Below are 26,446 nucleotides of genomic sequence, written 5' to 3'. Positions count from 1 at the left end.
CCACAGTCGTGGGGGTTTTCTTTCATGTGCCTCCTTTTTAAACCTCTGGGTGAGATTTCAGCCATTTAATACATGCATATATTTCTAAGAAAGGGAAACTCTGCTCATTGCAGTGACCGCTGCTAGGAATAAACTATGTTCTGGTGTGAAATGAACTCACACTTCTCTGGTGCCTAAGTACGTCAGTCACTACCTGTTGGTGTGAGAGCTGCAGACAGAGTTCAGCCACCCAGGAGGGACCGTCCTTTGCCCTCCCCAGTGACACTGCCATTGGGAAGCAGCTCAGCAAGTGCCGCTTCATGGAGGAGCCCTGGGCTGGAGCTACTTGGAAAGCAGACAAACTTAGTATTGTTGTCTGTTGTTAATTCTCCTGGGGAATAGCGTCCCAATAGATTTCTGTTAGGTGTTACCAAGAGGTAAATGATACTGAAGGTCATCTCAGTTGCCCAGACTAAATGGTTTTAAAAGCCTTTTATGGCATAAAAGCATTGGAGGGAAAAAAATATTGTGGGAAAATGTAATTCCAGCCTCGGAGCTAACATGCCAGCTTCATACACTCAAGTTGTCCATCAGTAATGAATACATCACAGTAGCACGAGATGACAACGGGTCTATTGGAGACAAGAGCTAAGGGGAAGGCTGCAATCCCCTTTGACCCATAGCCAACTCTTCCTTCAGCAGCTGGATAGAAAGCCTTTTCTGTACTAAGTATTATTGATCTTCTCAAGGGAGCATAACTCAAGCTTTCCACTCTGCATTTATAGGGTGATCAAATCAGATAGACATTTCTAAAAGGGCTTTCAAGTCCTTTTTCTAAGTCAGGCTGCTCATTTAATTCACATATCTTAGATATAAATATTTCCATTGTTTGAAACACATTTGTCGTACATAGAAGCTGTTGGCCCTGGAATAAAGGAGGTCTGTTGTAGCTTACACTTTGAACACTTTCTCAGGAGCAGGCAGTATTTTCAGATATTTACCATCTTAGTTAAGCCGAATGCTTTTAGTTCAAAATCACATTATTCTACAGTTCAGTTAAAAACTAAGGGGAAAATAGGAGCATGAGGGATGGCTTTGTCACTCAAAGGGTTAAGTTCTAATGAGTAACAGAAAGCATACCTGTGTAGGTATGTGAATGTACGTGTAGATAATTGCACGTGTACACACACAGAAACCTACACTGTCATGTGTGAGCGGCACGGCAAGGCATCCCCCAGGAACTCAGAAATGAGAGTTCCCTCTGAGAGTGAAATTTTAAAATGAGCCTGTGATGCTGCACAAAGATATACAAAGTGAGCATAAGTAATAGCACAGCTGTATTACAGCAAGATTTCTTTGTAACCTAAGTGTATTAAAACATCTAAACAATTGGCCACCCAAAGTAGTATAGAAAAAAAAAAAAAGAAAAAGCCACAGAGGCAAAAATTGGCAAAGCCCACCCAAACACTGTCCAGAGGACAGAGAAGCTGTGGCCAGAACCTTGGAGTATTGCAGTGGAACTGGCAGGGACGTTTGTGTTATGGGGCAGGATGCAGGGAACTGTGGCCAACCGTGTATGGCCTTATTGGCAAGATCATCCGACTGGGGAAATGGATGCATCAGCCCTGCTCAGCCTGATGCCTGTAGATATTTGATTGATCTCGTGCATCTTGTCCTGAGTCCACGCTCACTGTAACCTTCTGATTTCGGGTGAGCTTGTCATGGAGGTCTACCATCAGGAACAGCATGCACTGGCGTTCCCGGTGTAAGCCCCTTGGCCTGTGTCATGTTTACATTGCCCATTGTGAACTAATGACTTGACCTTCTGGTGTTATACATCAGGATTGTGAGCTCTGGTGATGTGATTCTGCCCCAGGGGATGGCTCTACTTCAAAGTGCTGATGAAATTGGGTTTCTAAGCCAGGAAAGCTGAGATGAGATTTTGCATGACCGCTAGGGAAGTGGAGGGGAGGATGACTGGGAAACTATGTGGTGGTTCTTTGTCCCACTGTTTCCATTTCCTTTCCATCAAGATGCTTACTTTGTTTTTAATTCCAAGTGATATTAAGTAAGGTGTAAAACTTATATTTTTATCAATTGTGGGAGTGACTGGGCTAAAAAAAGACTGAAAAACACTGCCCCAGAATGTGGTAAACATATTTGCTTTGAGCCCTCTTAAGAGATTGCCAGCTTATTCCCTAGGCAACATCCTCAGCAAGTTTTGCCTTCCTGTGTTTAAGCACGTGTATTAGTCAGCCCGGCTGCTATAACAAAGTAAAGTACCACAGACTGGGTGGCTTAAGCAACAGACATTTATTTCTCACAGTTCTGGAAGCTGGAAGTCCAAGATCACAGTGCCAGTATGGTTGGGTTCTGGTAGAGAGCCATCGACCTGGCTTACAGATGGCCTTCTTCTCCCTCTCTTCACATGGCCTTTCCTGGGTACATGTGTATGCAGAGAGAGAGAACTGTGGTTTCTCTTCCTCTTTAATAAGGGCACTGGGGTGCCTGGGTGGCTCCGTCAGTTGAGTGTCTGACTCTTGATTTCATCTCAGGTCATGATCTTGTGGTTCATGGGGTTGAGCCCCACGTGGAGCTTCAATGCTGACTGTGTGGAGCCTGCTTGGAATGCTGTCTCCCTCTCTTTCTGCCCCTTCCCTGCCCATGCTCTCCTGTCCCTTTCTCCAAATAAATAAACCAAAAATAATGATAATGATAATAATAATAATAAGGGCACTAATACCATCATGAAGGTCTCACCTTCATAACCTAATGTAAACCTACTTACCTCCCAAAAGCCGCACCTCCAAATACGAACACATTGGGATTTGGAGCTTCAGCATATGAATTGCGGGAGATACATACATTCAGTCCATAATAGCATGTATGTGCACACACATACACTCTGTACATTATTTAAAGTAAAAGTGAAGTCTTTAGGTTATTATGAGCCAGGGTTAAACTAAGGTCACGTTTGTGGTATGAATGATAAATCTTTAGAAATCAAAGCATATTTTCATTATTTAATGGTCTATGCTTATCATTAATATGTAGTATTTTTGGTTAAGAAAAGGGAAGTGTCCTGAAACAGATGACTTCTAAACTCACTTTCCAAAACCCAGAATTCAGAGTAACTGTTTTCATAGCAAAAGGGAAATACAGGATGCCTGGATGGCTCAGTCAGTTAAGCATCTGACTCTTGATTTTGGCTTGGTTCATGATCTCATCGTTCATGAGTTCGAGCCCCATGTCGGGCTCTGTGCTGACAGCACAGCGCCTGCTTGGTACTCTCTCTCCTGTCTCTCCCCCTCCCCCTGCTTGTGTGTTCTTTCCCTCTCTCTCTCAAATATTTTAAAAAATATTTTAAAATATTTAAAAATGATCTATTAGTTGACATGAAATTAATAATTCATGAGTTTGGTTATTCTTACCACTTACTCATTTCAGTATGTTCGGTTCCACAAGCGTGTGCTAAGAGCCAGCCCTGCGCAAGGCAGCGGAATGGACGTACCACAGCCTGCGGACGAGAGCGCCATGGCTACGTTCAAAGAAGTAGCAGTGTTTTTAAGGATGGGACTCTGAAGTCCTGTAGGAAACGGGTGTTCTTTCCACATAGAATATAAAAGTAATCCTGCTACCACTTATGTAATCTGTTTAGAATCTTTACTGATTGGCAGTCTCCATAGAAAATACCTGATTTCTATTTAATGACTTCTGACGTTGCCATAAAGCATTTGCTATCCGCCCGGTCCTTGCAGACATTTGTTTGGGGGAATCTTCATGGCACTGCTTCTGCCCATACCCAGCCCTCCACGGCTCACCTGTGAGGAACTAGGTGCATACCCTGCTGTTACCATCTGCCGTATCTGTTCAGGGCCTCCATGCCAACTATAGCAAGTAACCTCTCAGTGTTGGTGGATGACATGTGCTGAATGTTGTTTGATGTCGTGTGGCCTGTATCTGACTTCTTCCTCATATGAATCGCTGGGGTGGGGGAAGAGTCCCTCAGGATTCATAGATACGGTCTGTAAAAATAGATGAAAATGCTTACTGCAACAACTATGAACATGTATCCTAATTTTGCTTCCTGGAAATATTCTGACAAGTCTTTTTTTAATTTTTTTAATGTTTATTTATTTTAGAGAAACAAAATATGAGCAGGGGAGGGGCAGAGAGAGACAGAGACACAGAATTCAAAGCTCCAAGCTCCAAGCTCTGAGCTGTGTCAGCACAGAGTCCAATGTAGGGCTCGAACTCACGAACCATGAGATCATGACCTGAGCCGAAGTTGGACACTTAACCGACTGAGCCACTCAGGTGCCCCCTGACCAGTCTTTTTAATGAACTACTGTGGCTCCTCAATCCTGTGTCGCTGGTGTGGCCCTGCCTGACACACATTACTCCACAGAACAAGTAGCAAGCGCAACACATGCCTTCCAAGAAGATAGTCCAGGAAAAACTTCTGTCCTCTGCATTATATGTCTTGTTTAAAAAAGCATTTAATCTCACTCTAGAAAATCTAACTGTATATCCTCCTTCCTGGCCAGTCTCCACATGACTACACCATGTTGGAACCATTGCCAGCTGGATGTAATCATGTAAGGCTGGAGTTAGGTCCATCTCTAGTCAATGTTTTTTTTGTTTGTTTTGGGGGTTTTTTTGGCATGCTGTTAAATGGCTGTATCTGGGTACATTAGAATCACCTGGAGCATTTGTGAAACATCAAGATTTCAAGGCTGCACTTCATAGTTATTCAAAGTCTCTGGGAATCATATCCCAGGTGCCTCTGATAGGCAGCAAATAGGGAGCCCACTGCTTTACAGTACATTTATTTTCTTACCTAGCCATTTATGAATGCATAGTAAAGTTGAGAATTTTTTTAAGATGTAAAGTAGGCCCTAGAATGTACGTCCCCACTCTAGTAATTTTTTTTTGTCATAAACTTGACATACAGTGTTCGTGTCAGGTGTACAACACTGTGATTGATATGACCATCCTATGCATTCTGCAAGCCTTACCTTAAGTGTAGTTACCATCAAAGTTATTACAGTGTCACTGCAATATTGACTATATTTCCTGTGCCGTCATTTCCATCCCCTTGATTTATTTAGTTTTTACCTCTTAATCCCCTTCACCTATCTCACCAATGCCCTCTCAACCACCAGTTCTCTTCATAGATTTATAAATCTATTTCTGTTCTTTTTTGTGTGTTGTTTTTTAGATTCCACATATAAGTCAAATCATATGGTATTTGTCTTTCTCTGACTTACCTCACTTAGCAAAATACTCACTAGGTCTGTCCATTGTTGTCACAGATGGCAAGATCTTATTCTTTTTTATGGCTGAGTAATATTCCTCTCTGTGTGTGTTTGTACCACGTATTACTTACTGACTCATATAAATGGACACTTGGGTTACTTCCACATCTTGGCTATTGTAAATGCTGCAGTAAACATAGGGGTGCATATATCTTTTTGAATTAGTGTTTCTCTTTTCTTGTGGCAAACACCCAGTAGTGGGATTACTACTGTAGTGTATGGTATTTCTACTTTTAATTTTTTGACAAATGTCTGTACTGTTTTCCACAGTGTCTGCACCAATTTACATTTCCACCAACAAACAGTGCACAAGAGTTCCATTTATTTATTTATTTATTTATTTATTTATTGAGAGAGAGAGAGAAAGAAACTAGAGAGCAAGTGGGATAAGGGCAGAGAGAGAGGGAGACAGAATCCCAAGCAGACTCTGTACCATCAGCACAGAGCCCGGTGTGGGGCTCAAATTCACGAATCAGGAAATGACCTGAGCCAAAGTCAACAGTCAGATGCTTATTAACCAACTAAGCCACCCAAGTACCCCAAGGGTTCCTTTTTCTCCATACCTTCAACATTTATTATTTCTTGTCTTTTTCATACTAGCTAGCTAGCTATTCCTACTGGTGTGAGGTGACATCTCATTGTGGTTTTGATTTGCATTTCCTTGATGATTAGTGATATTGAGCATCTTTTCATGTGTCTGTTGGCCATTTATATATCTCTTTGGAAAAATGTTTGTTCAGGTCCTCTGCCCATTTTTTAATCAGATTATTTTGGGGTTTCGGTGTTGAGTTGTAGTTCTTTATATATTTTGGAAATTAACCCCTTAATCAGATCTATCATATGGAAATATCTTCTCCCATTCAGTAGGTTGCCTTTTCATTTTGTAGATGGTTTCTTTCTCTATGCAAAAGCTTTTTATTTTGGTATAGTCCCAATATTTTATTTTTGCTTTTGTTTTCCTTGCCTCAGGAGACAATCTAGAAAACCTTTGCTAAGGCCAATGCCCAAGAGCTTACTGCCTGTTTTATTAGTTTTATAGTTTCAAATCTGATATTTGGATCTTTAAACCATTTTGAGTTTATTTTTGTGTCTTGTATAAGACAGTCATCCAGTTTCATTCTTTTGCATGTAGATGGCCAGTTTCCCCAACACCATTTATTGAACAGACTGTCTTTTCCTTATTGTATATTCTTGCCTTCTTTATCCTACACTGACCATATAAGCATAGGTACAATTCTGGGCTCTCTATTCGGTTCCCTTGATCTATGTGTTTCTTGTTGTGCCTATACCATACTGTTTTGCTTACTATATAGCTTTGCAGTATAGCTTGAAATCTGGGATTGTGATGCCTCTGGTGTTTGTTTGTTTTTTCAAGATTGCTTTAGCTATTTGAAGTCTTTTGTGGTTCCATACAAATTTAAGGACTATTCCAGTTCTATTAAAAATACTATTGGTATTTTGATAGGGATCTGTAGATTGCTTTGGGTAGTATGGACATTTTAATCATACTAATTCTTCCAGTCCATGAGCATGGGATATCTTTTCATTTGTATCACCTTCAGTGTCTTTCCTCAGTGTCTTATAATCTTCAGAGTACAGGTCTTTCACTTCCTTGCTTAAATTTATCCCTAGGTATTTTATTCTTTTTGATGCAGTTGTAAATGTGATTCTTGTCTTAATTTCTCTTTCTGCTACTTCATTATTAGTATATAGAAACACAACATATTTCTGTATATTGTGTAACCTGCAACTTAACTGAATTCATTTACTAGTTCTGATAGTTTTTTGGTGGAGCCCTTAGGATTTTCTATATATAGTATCATATTATCTGCAAATAGTGACAGTTTATTTCTTCCTTACAAATTTGGATAAATCCTAAATTTGTAAGCTGCACTGTTACAGTCTCATATTTTCCAAGTGAAGCACATGGGCTTTGTGACAGCTTTATTTCTCATGGTTCAGTGACTCTGTATCTTTTCCTCACAACTTTAAGAATGTATAAGCAATCGTGTTTGCCAGAGTCTGTTTTTTCTCCACTCTCTTCTGTATGGCTATTTAAGTTAAATATTAACTTTAGATTTGATATTTAGATTTGCAAAAATAACTTTTGCTTGTACCCCTTAGATTGAAGACATTAAAAGAACTCTGTGGGACACCTGGGTGTTGAGTACCCAGTCAACTCAGTTGAGCATCTGACTTCAGTTCAGGTCATGATCTCATGGTTCATGAGTTCGAGCCCCACATGAGGCTCACTGTTATCAGCACAGGGCCTGCTTCAGATCCTCTGTTCCCCCTCTGTCTCTGCCCCTCCCCCACTCATCCTCTGCCTCTCTCTCAAAAATAAAGTGTTAAAAAAATAAAAATAAAAGTACTTTGTAATTTCTGTATTTCCGTAATGCTGTAAAATTGAATAACAGTGAAGTACATATAAAACCAACCAACTCTGATGAAATTTTGAGTAGAAGGAGTCAGAGAAAAAGTATGTAAGGAACACACTGCCTCAAACTCTATCAGATAATATCCCTTATCACAGGAGGGTAGGAGGGGTTTTATAAAAAAAATAAATCTGCCATAGAATAATGAGGTTCTTTCTCCATGAAACACCAGCGTAAATGATCCTAATAGGTTTTTTGAAATAGGGGCAAATCTGTTGATGAAAGGTCACTTTCTGGTGCCGCTGCCACTTCTTTCTCTTGGTGGAGGTATGTGCTGGTCACAGCACCAAGAAAGAATTCAGAAACAGGAAGATCTCACCTTTTGAGGGATTTGCAGATCCCCCTTTCTCTTTGCTCCACTGAGATACCTTTTCTGGGCCAGGAATTCATACTTTCAAAGAAAATTGCCAAATTTATTATTTTTTTTTTTTTTTTTTTTTTGAGAGAGAGAGAAGGGGCAGAGAGTTAGGAGAGAGAATCCCAAGCACACTAAGCACAGTTCCCCATGTGGGGCTTGATCTCACAAACTATGAGATCATGACCTGAGCTGAAATCAAGAGCCAGACACTTCACTGACTGAGCTACCCAGGCACCCCGAAAATTGCCAGGTTTAAAAGGGGTGGTAGCCTTTGAGGGAGCTTATCAGGTTTAGAGAAGAAAGCACAATTGGTGACATAGGATTTTATCCTATTTGGGAAGTTTGCATCCTTCAAACTTCTGGAGGATGGAAAGTGGGATAATGCTGTTTGCTATGTTTTCACCCCTGAATATAACCTGTAATTGTGGATCCTTGGGAATTGTCATTTCTTGGCTTAAGATATTACATTATATGTTGAATTACATTTTGTCTTAAGGAAACACAGGAGCTATGTGATTTTAGGTTTTCAGCTACTATAGCTATTTTCACATCAGCAGATTGGGATAATAATGCCTGCTTCCTAAGATTTTGGTGAGGCTTTAAACTTTGGGAAATACCTTGTATAAATAGTACATAGTCTCATAACAATAAGTTACTACTCAGCACAGGAAGAGCAATTAAAAGTCTAAGTGGACAGTATGTATTTTAAGTATTAAGGATAATTGTTCTTAAGCTCCTCTGTAAATCCTTTAAGTTTGGTGTGAGGGATGGAAGTGGAGGACAGGAAGGAAAGTGAACAGATGCCAATTTCTGTAAACAAATTGGTGGGGTGGTTTCTCCCTATTTACTCAAGAGATGATGTTGTCAGTTCTTGCCTGTTTGCAGAGAAAAGGGCCACCTGCACTCTGTGACCTTGACTTCACCTCAGGAGATGAGAGTGGCTAATTATCCACAACAAGAGCCTGTATCTCCCGCTCCCCTTCACCCATTTTGCCCCTCCCACACCCTCCTCCCCTCTGGCAACCATTAGTTTGTTCTCCATATTTATGAAGCTATTTCTGCTTTTTGTTTTGCTTTTTAGATTCCTCATGTAAGTGAAATCATGTGGTATTTCATGTGGACTTATTTCACTTAGCATAATATCCTGTAGGTCCATCCATATTATCACAAATGTCAAAAATCTTATTTTTCATTGCTGAGTAATACTTCAGTATTTATATATACAACGTTTTTATCCATTCATCTATCAAGGGACACTTAGGTTGCTTCCATATCTTGGTTATTGTAAGTAATGCTGCAGTGAACATAGAGGTGCATATATCTTTTCAAATTAGTATTTTCATTTTCTGTGGGTAAATACCCAGTAGTGGAATTACTGAATCATATGGTATTTCTGTTGTTAATTTTTTGAGGAACCTCCATACTGTTTTCCACAGTGGTTACACCAATTTATGTTTCCACCAACAGTGCAGAATGGTTCCTTTTTCTCCACATTCTCACCAATGCTTACTTCTTGTCTTTCTAATACCACCCATTCTGAAAGATGTAAAGTGACTGTGGATTTGATTTGCATTTCCCTAATGATTAGTGTTGCTGAGCATTTTTTCAAGTCTGTTAGCCATCTGTATGTCTTCTTTGGGAAAATGTTCAGGTCCTCTACCCATTTTTCAATCAGATTGTGGTGTTTGGGGGGTTGAGTTGCATAAGTTCTTTCTATGTTTTGGACATTAACCCCTTATTAGATATATCATTTGGAAGTATCCTCTTCCAGTTTTAGTAGGTTGCCTTTTTGATTTGTTCGTTTCTTCTTTGCAAAAGCTTTTTATTTTGGTGTAGTCCCAATAGTTTATTGTTGCTTTTGTTTTTCTTGCCTAGAAAAGTGTTGGCTAAGGCTGATGCCAAACAGATTATTGCCTATGTTTTCTTCTAGGGGCTTTATGGCTTCAAGTCTCACATTTAGGTCTTTAATCTGTTTTTATTTTTGTGTATGGTGTAAGAAAATGGTCTAGTTTCATTCTTTTGCTTGTAGTCCTCCAGTTTTTCCAACAGCCATTTATTGAAGGTACTGTCTTTTCCTTACTGTATATTCTTGCCTCCTTTGTCATAGATTAGTTGACCATATAAGCATGGATGTCTGGGCTCTCTATTCTGTTCCAGTAATATATTTTTGTGCCAGTACAATACTGTTTTGATTACTATAGCTTTGGTAGTGTATCTCAAAATCTGGAATTGTGATACCTCCAGCTTTGTTCTTTTTCAGGATTGTTTTTGGCTGAATATTCAAGGTCTTCTGTGGTTCTGAACAAATTTTAGGATTATTCTTGTTCTTTGAAAAATGCTATTGTTATTTTGATAGGGATTGCATCGATTCTGTAGATTGCTTTGTATAGTATGGTTATTTTAACAATATTAATTCTTCCCACCCATGAGCATGGAATATCTTTCCCTTGTATTATCAGTTTCTTTAATCAATGTTTTTGGTGCACTTGTAAATGCAATTGTTTTCTTAATTTCTTTCTGCCACTTTGTTAGAAATTGTTAATAGGGGCGCCTGGGTGGCCCAGTCAGTTAAACATCCGACTTCAGGTCACAATCTCACGGTTTGTGAGTTTGAGCCCCACTTTGGGCTCTGTGCTGACAGCTTAAAGCTGGAACCTGCTTCAAATTCTCTCTCTCTCTCTCTCTCTCTCTCAAAAACTGAATAAACATTACAAAAAAATTTTCTTTAAATGTTTCTATACAAATTATTAGTATATAAAAATACAACAGATTCCTGTATATTAATTTTGTATCCTGCAACTTCTGAATTCATTTGTTAGTTCTAATAGTTTTTTGGTGGAGTGTTTAGGGTTTCTATATATAGTATGTTGTCTTTTGCAAATAGTAAGTTTGTATCTTCGTTACCAATTTGTATGCCTTTAATTCTTTTTCTTAATCTGATTGATATAACTAGAACTTCCAGAACTAGGTTCAATAGAAGGGGCAAGATGGACATTCTTAACTTATTTCTGATCTTAGAGAATAGCTCTTAGTTTTTCACCACTGAATATGATGTTAGCTATGGGTTTGTCATATATGGCCTTTATTATGTTGAGGTATGATCCCTTTAAACTCATTTGTTGGCAGTTCTTATGAGTAAATGATGAATTTTGTTAAATGTTTTTTCTTCATCTATTGAGATGATCATACAATTTTTATCCTTCATTTTGTTAATGTGGTATATAACATGGATTGATCTGCAAATATTGAATCATCCTTGCATCCCCCAGAATAAATCCCAGTTGCTCATGGTGAATGATTCATTCAATGTATTGTTAAATGAAGTTTGCTGATGTTTTGTTGGGTATTTGCATCTGTATGCATCATATCTATTGGCCTGTATTTTTTTTATAATGTCTTTGTCTGGTTTTGGTATGAGGGTAATGCTGGCCTGTAGAATAAATTTGGAAGCTTTACTTCCCCTTCTATTTTTTGGAATAATTTGAGGAGACTGTGTATTAACTCTTCTTTAAGTATTTGGTAGAATTCACCTTTTGAATCCATCTAGTCCTGGACTTTATTTTGGGGGAGTTTTTTGATTACCATTTCAATTTCATTACTAATAATTGATATGTTCAGACTTTCTATTTCTTCTTGGGGCACCTGGGTGGCTTAGTCAGTTAAGTGTCCAACTCTTGATTTCAGCTCAGGTCATGATCTCACAGTTCGTGGGATGAAGCACTGCATAGAACTCTGTGCTGAGCCTGCTTGGGATTCTCTTTCTCCCTCTCTCTCTGCCCCTCCCCTGCTTGTGCACAAGCTCTCTCTAAATAAACAAACATTGAAAAAAGATTTTCTGTTTATTCCTGATTCAGTTTTGGAAGATTATATGTTTTTAGGAATTTATCCATTTCTTCTAGATTATCCAATTTGTTGGCATATAATTTTTTGTACTAGTCTCTTTTAATCTTTCATATTTGTGTGGTGCTGGTTGTTCCCCCCATATTTCTATTTTTTCCTTTCATTTTTCTTAGGAGTCTGGCTATATGTTTATCAGTTTTGTTTGATTTTTTTCTGTTGTATATTTACTCGCTATTTCCTTTATTTCTGCTCTGATCCTTATTATTTCCTTCCTTCTACCAACTTTGGATTTTATTCCATTTTTCTAGTTCCTTTAAATATAAGGTTAGATTGAGATCTTTCTTGAGGTACACCTATATTGCTATAAATTTACCTCTTAGAAGTGCTTCTGCTGTATCCCAAAGATTTAGATCACTGTGTTTTTGTTTTCATTTGTCTCCGTGTATTTTTTTATTTCCTCTTTCTTTGTTGACCCATTGGTTGTTTAGTAGCATGTTGTTTAGTCTCCACATGTTTGTGGGTTTTTCCTTTTTTTTTTTTTCTTATAATTGATTTCTGGTTTCACACTGTTATGGTCAGTTAGGATTTTAATCTTCTTAAATTTATTGAGATTTGTTTTGCAGCCTAACGTGATCTGGCCTAGAGAATGTTCCATGTGCACTTGAAAAGAATGTATATTCTGCTGGTTTTGGATGAGATGTTCTGTATATAATCTGTTAAGTCCATCTGGTCTAATGTATCATTCAAAGACACTGTTCCCTTATAAAGGGACAAAATGACAGTAATGTAATAACAGTAGGAGACTCTAACACCCACTTGGGTAGATCATCCAGGCAGAAAATAAATATCTGTTAATATTTGCTTTATGTATTCAGGTGTTCCAGTGATGGGTGCATAGATGTTTACAATTGTTATATCCCCTTGTTGGATTGATCCCTTTATCATTATGTCATGCCCTTCTTTGTGTCTTGTTACAGTCTTTGTTTTGTCTGATGTAAGTATTGCTATCCCAGCTTTTTATAAGTACATATCTATCAATAATTACTTTAAATAGTCTAAATGCTCCAAAAGACAGAGTAAAGGGATGGATGGAAAACAAGACCCATTTATATCTATATGCCTACAAGAGACTCACTGTAGACTGAAAATGAAGGAAAGAGTAGGAAGATACTCCATGCAAATGAAAGCAAAAAAAATAATAAGTCCAAGTAGCAACACTTTCTTGAAAGGCAGATTTTTCCATATGTAAAAATAGCATGATTGTTGTAAACAATCCTAAAGTATTTAGAAAAAGAAAAAAAAAAATCCTGGGACTACAGAGTCAAAGACAACAACTGCATTGTCATGACTTTAATGCTTACAGAAAATGCTCACAGCCCCTGTGAAGAGACTCCATGAAGTTTGAATGACCCATTGAGGAAGTGGCGTTAAAAATGTCATCTGCAGGTTCTATTCTTGCTTACGCAGTAGACGCTTTATTAAATGTCAGTTTATTAAATAATTTAAATATTTTAATATACTAAACGGACTCTTGTCTGTTTAGTAGAGTATGTACTGTATGTTCTAATTATGCCACATAATTTGAATATGCAGATTAATTCTGGTGTTATCACCAGTGCTGCATCGACCTGAATTTCACCTCGGTGTTCTGCAAGCAGGCAGGAATGATGCAATTATTAGAGAAGTCAGAACTGTTTAACTTTCATAGCTATCACAATAGTATAAATAATGGTAAATGTTAATGTTTTCAGCAACAAATAATCTTTTCCCCTGGGAAATGAAGTGTGCTCATGCTTAATCCAAGCCTTGTCAATATTTTTAAAGGAAAAGAAACAAGAGGAATGGCTAATCTGACTAGCAAAAAATGCATATAGATAGCCCTAAGGAACAAGCCTTTACGCCTTGCTTTTATTTTATTACCTTCCCTTCTGTTGTCCATTTTTCCCCAGGCCCAGATTATATCAAACAGAGATTTCAGGAAGGTGTAGATGCTAAAGAAAATCCAGAAGAAAAAGTACCAGAAAAGCCACCTACACCAAAGGAATCTCCTCATTTTTATCGCAAAGGCACGACACCCCCCAGGTCTCCTGAAGCAAGTCCCAAACAAAGCCACTCTCCCCAGCCCTCCTCCCCGAAACCCACGAAGAAGCAGAACCCTAGCTCAGGGGCAAGACTCAACCAAGACAAACGGAGTGTGGCTGATGAGCACGTGACAGCCATCATCAACAAGCCTTTGATGTCAAAGCCTCCCACGAAGGAGGTGGGAGCCATGGTGCCCCTTTCCAAGTACTCTGGCCGCCACCACATCCCTAACCCCAGTAACGGGGAGCTGCATTCTCAGTACCACGGCTACTACGTGAAACTGAACGCCCCCCAGCACCCCCCGGAAGACATGGAGGAAGATGAAGGATCGAGCCAGTCTTCCTCAGCGCTGGTGCACAAGCCATCACCCAACAAGTGGAGTCCCCCTAAATCTGTGACAAAACCAGTTGCCAAAGAAAGCAAAGCTGAGCCAAAAGCTAAGAAGTCTGAACTTGCTATACCAAAGAATCCAGCAAGCAACGATTCATGCCCTTCTTTGGAAAAAGAAGCCAATTCGGTAAGTTGTGCAAGATGTGTTTTTTCTTTCTTTTGGTTCTTTTCAGGTAGCGGCATAGGATGACTTGCATCTCGATGACAGCTCGGCTAGCGAAAGTTCTGATGAATGAACATAGGACTGTATAGGGTAGAGCTTAGCATCTTTGTAGCCTAAGACAGCAAAGAACTGTCAGAGCAGAAATTCCTCCTTGCTGGCTCAGCCACCCACCTTAGACATCATTCAGATAGCCAGGCTATTGGTGTGTCACATGTTAGCAAGCCTTTACCCACACTTCTTGGTAAGTCTTGTGGTCACTTAGTTTGAGCTGCTGTAACAAAAATGCCATAAACTAGATGGCTTAAACAATATTTCTTTCTTGTAATTCTGGAGGCTGGGGAGTCCCAAGATCAAGGTGCCATAGACTTGACGTCTGGCAAGAACCCAATTCCTGGTTCGTAGACCATCTTGCTTGCTGTACGTACCCTCACATGGCTGAGAGAGAGAGAAATAGCATACTCTGTGGTGTCTCTTCTCGTGAGGGCCCCACCCTCATGACCCAGGGCCCATCTCCCAAAAGGGCTCCCCTCCAAATACCGTCACATTGGGAAGTAGGGTTTCAACATACAAATTTTGGAGAAACACAAACATGTAGTCCTTAACTGTAGCTAAGAAAGGAGTCATGGGACCCTGACCAGGGCCAGCACCTCTCGGAGCCCTAGCTGGGAAGAGGCTTTTCCACTACCATTCACTAGGTTCTTAGCCCTGCTTTGACCCTCACGAAACACATAAAGGAATGGATGGAAAACAAGACCTATCTGTATGTATATGCATACAAGAGACTCACTTCAGACCTAAAGAGACAGACTAAAAGTGAAGGAGTAGGAAAAGCTACTCCAGTCAGCATCTTTGGGGCGCCTGGGTGGCTCAGTCGGTTGAGTGTCCGACTTCAGCTCGGGTCATGATCTCGCAGTTTGTGGGTTCGAGCCCTGCGTCAGGCTCTGTGCTGACAGCTCGGAGCCTGGAGCCTGCTTTAGATTCTGTGTCTCCCTCTGTCTCTCTCTGCCCCTCCCCTGCTCATGCTCTGTCTCTCAAAAATGAATAAACATTAAAAAAATTAAAAATAAAAAGAAAAAAGAACATCTTTTCTAGCTATTGCGAATTATTCCCCTAAATACTTAGTTTGGATTTTACTCAATTAGCCAGGCTTTGCAACTAGAACATTTTCTTTTCAACTACTTGAGAAAATTGCTTTGGTCTTCTAACTTGTCAGAGATTTCAGTTTCCTGGTAAATGCTAGTTTTATTGTCAGTCTGGAGCACTTAAGGTTTTTAATTCTTCAACCATATTATTGCTAATGTCATTTGATAAGCATGTAGAGATTTATTTGTTCAATGATATAAGGAATTCATACTTTATCAAATTCTATAGAGTTTATAAAATCTGGAAGCTGACCAACTGATCTTTTGACCTAGTCACATGTTTTTTGGAACAAAGGTGTTGCTTGTTAAATGTAGCTTAGGGAAGAAGCCACAGCTGACCCAATACTTAGTAATTTCTGAGACTTTTCCGTAAATGTGCAGATTAATAAATTGGGCAACAAGAATATAATACCACTGTAAGTTTTTTTTTCTTTTGTCTGTTAAGTTTAACAGGGTTAAACTGTTTACAATTAAACAGTAACAATGTTAAAAAATTGAAATTCATCTTTTTTATTAACTTACCTTTGATGTTTCTTAGGTTTATTTTGCTAATATTTACAAACACCAGTTCTCATCTTTTTAATTAACTTACCTTTGATGTTTCTTAGGTTTATTTTGCTAATATTTACAAACACCAGTTCTCATCTTTTTAATTAACTTACCTTTGATGTTTCTTAGGTTTATTTTGCTAATATTTACAACACTAGTTCTCATCGTTTTAATCATCTAAATATAAATTAGATTAACTGCGTTAACTTCCTGAGAGTCATCCTCCATGGGGATAAATGGTTTTCAAAACAGACTAACTCTATTAGTGCTGGTTTGCTGGACTTACAAGGGTGAAATTCAAACAATGCAAGGCCATATACAGTGTCTTGTAAACTTTCTCTAAAATGTTACTAGTGTGTGATAAATTCACCACCTCCTTGTTTAGAAAAAGTTATCTTTTTTACTTCTGTGCAGAACCATCTGATTCTTGGAGGTAGCTGGGCACCCTCCAGCTGGGTAGGTCGGTCTCTAGGGTCCCTTCCACACCTTAAGGTACATGAGGCCTAGCACTCCACAGCCTCTGTGTGTGACAGGAACCAGAAATCAAGAGTGCCTTGGCACCTCCTTGTGAAGATTTTAACAATTAACCTTCTTTTCCTGATAATAACAGAAAGCTGCCTTTCACACTCCTGGTGACTGTTTTCCTGACAGTTAAGAAGTGATAAAACCGTCATAGAGGTAGTTAATGAACCACCTTTAGAACAAAGGAATAGTGCATACAATTTTGACATAGACACTGTATAAGCTAGAGGTTTACAAATAACTTGAAAGCTCCTAGGAGTATTCACAATAAAGCACACACTGGACGGAAAATCAGACTGAATCGGTGTTCCTGGTGGGCAGCTGAGAGATCTGGTTTGAGTCAGAATCGCCATTTTTAGGCTGGTTGGATACACTGGAATCTGGACTTTTAGTCACCAGCCTATTGACTGAGACAGTATAGGCTGGTGGCTAAGAGTGTGGACTCTGGTGCCAGATTTTCTCTAAGTTCAAATCCCAGTTGTGTTGCTTCTCAGCCATGGGCCCTGGGGCAGGTTTCCTACCTGTTCTGTGAGTTGCTCCTCTCCACTGGTATCATAGTGTTGTTGAGGAGATTAACTGAGTTAGTGCTTCCTTCCACAGTTCTTAGCACAGCGCCCAGCACCTGGATAGGTGCTCAAAAAACAATGGTTATTACGGTTTCAACACTGTAGTTGCTAAAGCATAAAATAGTTCACAAATATTCCAATAGATTTGGACCCATTCTCAGGATCACCCTGGATATTGATCTTCTAGAAATAGAGAAAATCTTCTGGGACACAAGCTGACACTAAGCAAATAAGGGAAGGGAGGTGATGCCAAGGGATTACTCTAGCATCCCTTCTCAGGAAACATGTGACTCCTATGGGCCATGGTTGCACATGGACTAATGCCCCAGGGAAACCGTTCTGTGTGGTACCAACATTTTTGTAGGGTTTTGCAACATTGACAACTTGTAGGAGCTACGAGAGACATCTTCACAGCCTTATCAAACAGACCAGCAAGGGCTCTCCTAAGCAGGAATCTTGACTCCTTCTGAGAACTGCCTGCACTTTTTCTTACCCTTTACTCTCTTCCAAGTCTATTTTGAAATTTACCTAATCTTGCTTTTCAATTGTTATAAAACTTTAAGGCATCCCTTGAAGTTACACACACGCTGAAACCCTAAAAACAGTAAATACGTACAAACTTGGCTATTAATACTAAATTGTGTGCTTTCCACGTTTTTAGAGAAGTTTTAGATTTAACATAAACTGTAGTAGCTCACCAGACTATTCCTCACAGTTTTAGAAGAGGAATAGTCTTTTGAAGGAAAAACGGTAAATTTCTTGAGCTAGAACTTCTTTCCACATTTTGCCGTCCTACACTTTCTTTTCTAACTGCCTGAAAGTTCTTCCAATCAAGACGCACTTTGCCGGCTACAGCTTCTTTTATTCCACCTGTTTCAGTCAGTCTTGAAAAGCAAGACTGATTTTTTTTTTTTTCATTTTGCTATTTTAAGCTACAACTGGCTACCACAGTCATGTTTATGAGACTTCACCTTAAAGCTTTCCACCCCGTGCCCAGCCTAGGTATCTGAAGAACACAGAGGTCACGTCTCAATATCTACCTATTAAACATAGCATCCCAGAATTTATTTTCCACCTGGTTGCTGTTTGAACTTTTTATGCCTGGCTCACCCTCATCTTTACCGGGTCATCTTTAAAAATGGCTTCATAAACGGAGTTGTCCTAGTTGGATAAATAAATATATGTTAGGTGTTCAATATATACATACGTATCCATCCAAAAATGCTAACCAATTCAAAAAGATAAATTCAGGGAACTTGTACGGATTTATGTCCAGACTCACCTTAAACTTTTGAAGTTAGATTCACCAAAGGCACTTTCTCTGTTAGTCTGCTTTTCCTCGGACCACTATGAAACACTGAACTCTACATTATGTTGTTCTGACCCCATATACTTTTCCTTGCCTTTCATATCATGGTCTTTGGGAATTATAAATTAAATCCACTGACTCAGAAGAGTTAAGTGAATCCAAACTCCTTAACATACTCCTGAGCAAAATCTAATCAAAGTTTGTGATAGTAATAGCATTTCCTTAATTTCCATGCTGAGTTACAATGTTAAAAGATTATTTCAATTATTTTCTGAGGTATAAATGTTTCTTACATTATACATTTTAGGTTAATCATTATTGATGAGTTACATAGATTAGGACCCTTCTAGTAACTTAGGACCAACTGTTCTTCTAGAATAGTTGTATTCTATCAAGATTTGATTTTTTTTCTGCTACCATGAAATCATAGGGTATAGATGAAAATGCCATTTTTAAGAACTTGATTAGAAATTAATTATTTTTAAACTAAGTCCTGTGGCTATAATAGGGATGTGGGGAAAAAAGGGGGCTCTGAAGTAGACAAAGTTTAATTTTAGTTCTGTAATTTGTTTAAACTGGATGAGTAACCTCGGGCAAGAAACTTACCCTCTCAGAGCTCTGTGAAATGGAACTCCTAATCACCTGTGAAGAAGAAATAACCTACCCAGAAATGCTTAGCCCACTGCCTGGTATATAAAGACGTGCAGTAAATGTTGCTTTTTCCTCCCGTTTACTTGGGGTTTAGGAACTAGGGTTTTTCTTCTTCCTAATACTCCCTATCTCAACCCGTGTTTACTTCCTTTTCTCAACCACCCTGACTTTACTAATCACCCTGTTCATCATTTGAGATGATGAATTCATAAGGTCAACTACCACACCCACAGTACCTGGAAAAGTACCAGATGATAGTAGGTGTCCATAATGGAAACCTGAATGAATTGGACAATCCGTATGCGTGGGCACACAGTGGTGATCAATGCAGGCCACTGTGGAACTCAGTCTAGGACAAAGACAGAATTTAACAAGAAGTGACAGAGTATGAAGTGTCAGGATAGACAACGACCAGGACACTCTGACCTCTGCCTCTGAGGTTGTGGGCCCATCTGGGGAGGAAACCTCCTAGAAGGATATATGACCCAAGCTCTAGACCTTGTGACATGAGCAGTGGACCAATGACAGTTCCAGTCTTCCTTACTTAACACCCCCCACCAAAAATCACACAACTGTTTCCTCATCTGTGAAATAAGAATTAAAATACCGACGCCACCCACCTAAAGCCAGTTTAGAACACATTTAATACTACTTAAGAATTAGACTCTATTTTAATAGTAAATACCAAGATCATGTCTCTGTAATAAAAATGGCCAAGCATGAGCAGCTCTGAAAAGATGGGTCATAAGGTTGCCTTTTGTTTAAACAAGTAAACAAAGTTTGAGTACCTTGGCTAGCTGGTATTTGTTGTAGCCTTATTTATCAAAATAGGAGTCTGCAGTTCATCAAATAGAACTTGATTTCTGAAATGTTGTGGCTGTGAGAAAAGACGTAAAGAATTAGACCTGTAAAATAATTTCTGCAAGTGTTCAAATTCCCGCTCGCAGTTTTTACTTCCAGGATGTGGTGGTGTCGAAAAATACGACCAGGAAAAAGAGAGACCCTCATTTTGAGTTTTCCTAAATTTTTCCCGAGAGGCCTCAGTATCCTAAAGATCTTATTCTTACTTTCCAACTGCCTTCATGAAGAAACAATTCTTCCTCATCTAAATTATGCCTTAACAAAAAGTCATGCCCACTTTCCATTAGTTCCTGACCCCAGTGTGGCAAACTCTCTCTCACCCAGACTGTTGTCGAATGTTTTGAGGTGAATGTTGAGATTATTTGTAAGTCATTTTCTTAGATTAAATCAAGACTGGAGTCATTTCATAGTGAAAGTGCAGAGACGGCTCCATCTAAATACGGCTTTGCTATTTTTAGTTTATACTTTTTGGAGCTGTTGTCATTTGTTCATGCCATATTTACTGCAACGGGATTGAGTTTTTTTGTATTTTTCGTAATCGATTTTATGAGCTAGTTTACACATTGATGTTAACATGGAAACGTTATGCCTTGTTTTGTTCTGTTCATTTCCAGGGCCCTAATTCAGTCATGATTGTCCTTGTCATGCTGTTGAATATCGGGTTGGCCATTCTTTTTGTTCACTTTCTAACTTGATTGGAATTAGGAAAGGTAAGAATAGCCTTAATTTCTACATAAAAATCACAGTTTCTAACGTTCTTTTCCCATATTCAAATTTATTTTTTTTTTTTAACAACTGCATATTGTCCTTCACTTTCATTTTGGCTGTGCCTGAATGTGATTCAACATAGTTACTTAATGATATAACTGTTTTGACCCCTCAGTGAAGTCATGACAACTAGCGGTGTTAGCCCACACTTCCCTGCCGTGGCGTCATCAGCCCTTTAAATGGCACACCCCAGTCAGACTCAGACTCAGGGAAGGAGGCTTGGAATTAGGATGGGATCGCGAAAGAGATGACACTTGGAAAATTCAGCCAGAGGACCTGTTCATGTTCCCCTGGGAATGCTTTGTGGCTTTGGGGTCCTCTGGGAGCTGAAGCAAGCAGCCGTGTTGGAGAGCAAAACTTAATAATCATTCTTTTTTAAAATCTGCTGAAGCAGCCCCATCCGGCGAAGTTCTTGGCATTGGCTACTCCATCTGTCCTAGCAGAGTGTGACTAAACTGGAAATGTATGGAGCTGCATTTTTTTTTTTTTTTTCTTGATGGAAGTCAACAGCTGCCTTACTATTTTGCCATCGGACGTTTTTAGTAGGGAGCTGGGGAAACGAGCGACTGCCTGAGGAATGCGGTCGGAGGATTGTGTTGCTGTGGCCACAGTTCCAACGCTCACTCCTGTCTCATTGGAAGAAATAGGTAGCAGCATCACTCACCAGTCTTATGCCGTGACCTGCTGCTTTAACATCTCCTGGAATGTTCTGGGAGAGAACGTTTCGTTGGCTTGTGCACGACTATGTTCATTTTTGCCGTTTATTGAAGTAGGATGTATAGTCCTCTACAACGTGTGGTCCCGGCTGGATGAAACACACTTGTTGCATCTCAAGGAAAAGAAACGACACAATTCTAGAGAAGATGTGTTCATTTCGATAGCAATACATCATTGTTTTCATGTCATGCAGTCTTCCAAAACCTGTAACAGGCTGTTTAAAATTTAGCGATGTGAAGGCATTATACCTTCCTAAGAAAAAAATTGAAATATTTTTAACATTACCGAGGTGAATTATTTATGCACTTAGGAGGTGCTAAATTTTAAAAGCTGAAAGACAACAGAATTCTAAGAAGTATAGTCAAAGTGTTGCATGGATTGCAGTAATCGGTGTTTAAAGGATTCAGTTTCATTGCTGACGTACTTTACAACCAAATAAAATCTTGTCAGTGACTATGTTAATTCCCATGAAAGTTAAGCAAGATGCTATTAATAACTGCTCTAATCTTTTTTTTTTTCCTCCAACTTAAATTTTTGTTGAATACATTCAGGTAGAGCATAAAGCTTTGTTAAACCTCTGCTTCTCGATTTTATGCCTTTCGTGTCCTTCAAAGTCCTTTCGTAATTTTATTTCACATTTTAAAGGTTTAGACGTTTTTATTTAAATATTTGTCTTTTGCAGTCCTTTGTTATTCTGACATAATCTGATTTTTTTTTTTTTGCTGTTTTATAATTTATCCTTTATTACTCAAACGCATGCTTACTTAGAGACACTACGTGGTCTTTATAAAAATAATTATTTAAAAAGAAATCAGGGGAGGAAAGGTATCTTAAATCTCTGTAAGACATTACATCGTGGAGAAGGAGCTAGCTATTCCTAAATATTTTTCACAGTCTGCATGGTTTAATCAGATTCTTGTTACCTTGTTTGCTACCTTTTCAATGCAGAAGAGACAATTCACAGGTTAGCACAGGTGTGGACTGAGTGCTTTGTCCCCTGCAGGGCAGTAACCCAGTGGTGTTTCTTGCAGAAGTGCAATATATTGAGAATCCTGGGTGTGACCGATATGGAATAAAGAAGAAAGCAGAAAGAGAGCAAATGAAAATTACAACTTGTATATTTATTTATTTTTTACATTTTGCTTTGACTTTTAAATTTAGGAAGTACGTTTTTTTAGCCAAGAAACGTTTCAGCTCCTGTGTCAGTCTCCGTACACTCACTGCGCCTTCCTAACCCCATAGCTCTTGATGCTGGGAAAGCGGATTTTTTTTAAAAAATAAAACAAAATATTTAATCTTATTAAGTGTTTATTTAAAACGTGTAATGCTTTGGAAATAATGGGTAACAGATAACTAAAGGATATGTTTATAAAGTCAGCATGTTCCATTTATAAATATGTGTATGATTTATAAGCTTTTTTAAAAACAAAGCTCAAATTGTTGGTATTTTTCTAAAATGTGCACAGCTGTATTTTACATGAAAGGCTCTTTCTAATGGGTTGTTATACTGTACTCTACATTTTGGACAGCACATGAAGTCTGCCAATGTACTTAATAAAACATGACCTTGTTTATTTAAAGTTTCTTGCTGTGAAAAAGAACTCCCTACCTGTGAGTTCCTTTATTTATAATCCTTGAAACCAAAATGTATAATGTACAGTTTTCACAACTGTATCTGCTCTAATAAAAAAAAAAGTTGGTTATTAATAAAGTTGCAGGTGTGTTTCCTTTGTGAGTAAATTATGTGGAATTTTTTGATGGTGGTTGTATTAAAAGAAAGATCTGCTGAAAAATTAACAATAGAAATGGGGTGTAAAATGCTCAGAGAAGCCACATCGTTAGGAGGTACTCATACCGTGATGTTATTTCTTTCTGCATTTCTTTCTTCCCGGGCGTTTCAGATAATTTAATTTTGTAAAATAAGATTCGTTTTTCTGCTGAGTGCCTTCATTACTTGTATTAGGGCCTTATCTGGGGTTTTATGTCTGCTCCTGTTTTTAAGGAAAACCCAGAGTTGGAGTAAATCCCCCTCCTGCTTGGGTACTTTTCAATTAATTAAAGTTTTTGGATCATTGTGCCCCAGATAAATTAATATTTCGCTGTGGCCCCTGTTTAGACGCATTTCTGGAAGCTTAAGCACACTGTGCAGTTGAATAAGCTTACTGCCACTAGAATTTCCAGCCCCCGGGCTCCCTTTGAGGCCGTCCGATGCTGGCCTAGGCAGCCTTGACGCACCGCGAGCTGCCAATGAGGTATATAATAAAAGGACCACCTCCAAAACGGCTTCCCAGGGAGCTGCTGTGGTGCTCTTAAATTCCCAAATTAGTCATTCCTGTTGAAGGCTAAGGTATTGGAGACCCCAACATAAATAAGACATAAAGTTATCGCCTCTTAAGTTGTAACAGATTTATCAACTTAAATGATTAATCTCCTAGTAAATCCTAAAAGAATGGAACACAGAACACACTGTTTTGGAGCAGGCGGCAAAGGTACAGGGTGCAAGAAAGATTATTGATTCCAGTTTCATGTCCAAACCACAAGTTTTGACGGCCGAAACCAAAGCTGGGGTGAAGTCTTTGTGGTTGGGAAATCTGGAAAATATTCTACATGCCCTTTTAATGCAATAGCTATTTCGGGAGCTATGGTAAGCAGGCTCCCCAGGCATACGCTCAGTGCAACTCGCGGCCCTCCTCCCATGCTTCGGAAACTTGTGTAGCCTCCTCTTTCCAACTTACTATGTGGCTGTACACGTGGCATATTTCGCCAGTACAGGAACCCAGCAGTTCAGCAGGCTGAGTTTCATGATCCCAGGTTTGTGGTCCAGCATTTCCTTCGTACCCCAAAAGTACTGAAAAGTACTTCAGTGTTCTGCACTAGCCTCTATAGGAGTCTCATTTATGGGAGTAGGAGCAAATAACAAAACATATAGAATAAAATGACTACTGCTGAATGAATGGATATGGATAAAATTCTGGCTACGGTCACGATTAATTGTGGATTTTTCTCAAGCCCAGACCCTGGTTTCCTCATTTGTAAAATGGACATAACCGTAGCACTTAGCACACACTTCACCGCGTGGTGGTGAAGGAGAAATGAGCTCATTCATGTTAAGTGCTTAGTACAGTGCCTGGCGCATAATAACTTGTGTTAGCTTTTACCAATTGGAGGAACTAGGAAAAAAATTTTCTCTGTCTCAAACGCATTAAAAAAAATACAGTGAGGGGCGACTGGGTGGCTCAGTCGGTTGACCATCCGACTTTGGCATAGGTCATGATCTCACGATCTGTGAGTTTGAGCCCCGCCTTGGGCTCTGTGCTGATAGCTCAGAGCCTGGAGCCTGCTTCAGATTCTGTGTCTCTCTGTCTCTGTCCCTCCCATGCTCGCTCGCTCTCTTCCGCGCTCTCAAAAATAAACATTAAAAGTTTAAAAAAAAATAGATCCCACTATAAAGGCCCCTTTTTAAAGGTTATGCCACAGGTCAGATTATGTTCTTTCCTCAGTGGTGAACACTTAACAGAGTTCCTTCTCTACACTAAAATGCCATTTTCTGTACAGTATGATGTGAGACATTGGCTTTACAAAGAATTTTCACGTCAATGACTTGTTAGATTCTTATGAGATCCCTAGGAAAGAATTCTCCAGTTAATGACTTGCCTGAGGCTACCTGCCAAAATGTTAAAAAAATTATATTAGTCCCAGATCTGACTCTCAATGTGCTATTTCATTTCATATGTTATCATTACTCCACACTGTCATCCTCATCAACCATAAAAAGGTAGAAAATATGATGAAATTGAAAGTAACAGTATGGGTTGAACGAACCCATTTTTGTAAGTTCCTTAAGGACACTTGGTCGATTTAACTATAGTAAAGTTTATTAGAAGTTCTGAATAATTTATACTCTACTGTTTCATGACTTTTAGTCAGGTATTTATGATATTTTTGAACCTCAGAAAATATTAAATATTAACTAAAGGTTCACATTTAAATGGTATTTTGGAGTCAAAAGCATGTCATAAATGAATTCTGTGTGTGTGTATGTGTGTGCTTGAACTTGATCTCAAGAATTAACCTAGAAATTGCACATTGTGCCTAAAAGACTTAAAAGATTTAGACAGATACTGTAATGGTCTTTTGATACTTCATCGCAGTGTTCCATATAGTTTCTTCAGTATTCTCTTGAATCCCAAATCTGATTTAGGTCAAGTATTAGAATTAACACAAGAGTGAGGGCCTAACCTTTGTTCGGCTAGTGATTGGTAAAGCAGTTCACTTACTATGATAGTGTATCAATCTTTGCCGAGAATTTTGGAGAGAAGATGTGGAGGGAGAGATAGACTCAGCAAAAGATATGATAGTATTGATGTACAAGTCTTTTCTTATTCCCATCCTTGCCCCAAGCAAACTCATTCATGAAACATCAAGAACTGTATCGAGCATTTGATGGAATTATGATATTTGTTCAAAGGAAAGCAACAGAGGTCTTTGATTTCAGGAATGTAAGTCACATTCCTGCCATTGATGGCACATATTTGGAAGAAAAGAATCTGATAGATAAATATCATATTCCCATGCAGTCAAAGTAGAAGCAAAGGTGAAAAGCCAAAGATCATCTAAAATTCTCCAGTTCTGGGCATGTTCTAACAACAGCTTCTGACCGCGGGAGCCAGTACCTGGAATCACGTAGCTGCTGCTGAGATTGATGAAAACCAAAAAGATGCTCACACATAGCTTTGTTGTAGAGCCAACAGGTGTGGACTCCATCCCTTAAGGGCTAGACCTAGCATTTTGAAAAC

At 39.0% G+C, this 26,446-nt stretch overlaps 1 protein-coding gene across 1 annotated transcript in view; it reads left to right on the top strand.

Annotated features, from left to right (window-relative positions):
- The window catches only part of JPH1 (junctophilin 1), an 83,096-nt gene extending 60,336 nt beyond the window's left edge, over window positions 1-22,760 (top strand). The window contains exons 4-6 of the mRNA XM_047074055.1: window positions 13,880-14,529; window positions 20,780-20,875; window positions 21,049-22,760. Coding sequence (XP_046930011.1) covers window positions 13,880-14,529; window positions 20,780-20,860 — 731 coding nt within the window. The 3' untranslated portion in view covers window positions 20,861-20,875; window positions 21,049-22,760. The remainder of the gene's footprint in view (window positions 1-13,879; window positions 14,530-20,779; window positions 20,876-21,048) is intronic.
- Window positions 22,761-26,446: the final 3,686 nt, after the last annotated feature.

This window comes from Lynx rufus, unplaced genomic scaffold (genome assembly GCF_022079265.1).
Source record: "Lynx rufus isolate CCGP_SWC_20201006 ecotype Redwood Valley unplaced genomic scaffold, mLynRuf1.p SCAF_12, whole genome shotgun sequence".
In the NCBI taxonomy this organism is placed as follows: domain Eukaryota; kingdom Metazoa; phylum Chordata; class Mammalia; order Carnivora; family Felidae; genus Lynx; species Lynx rufus.
Note: the sequence above shows the minus strand (reverse complement) of the source record. Positions and strands in the feature narration are given on the sequence as shown.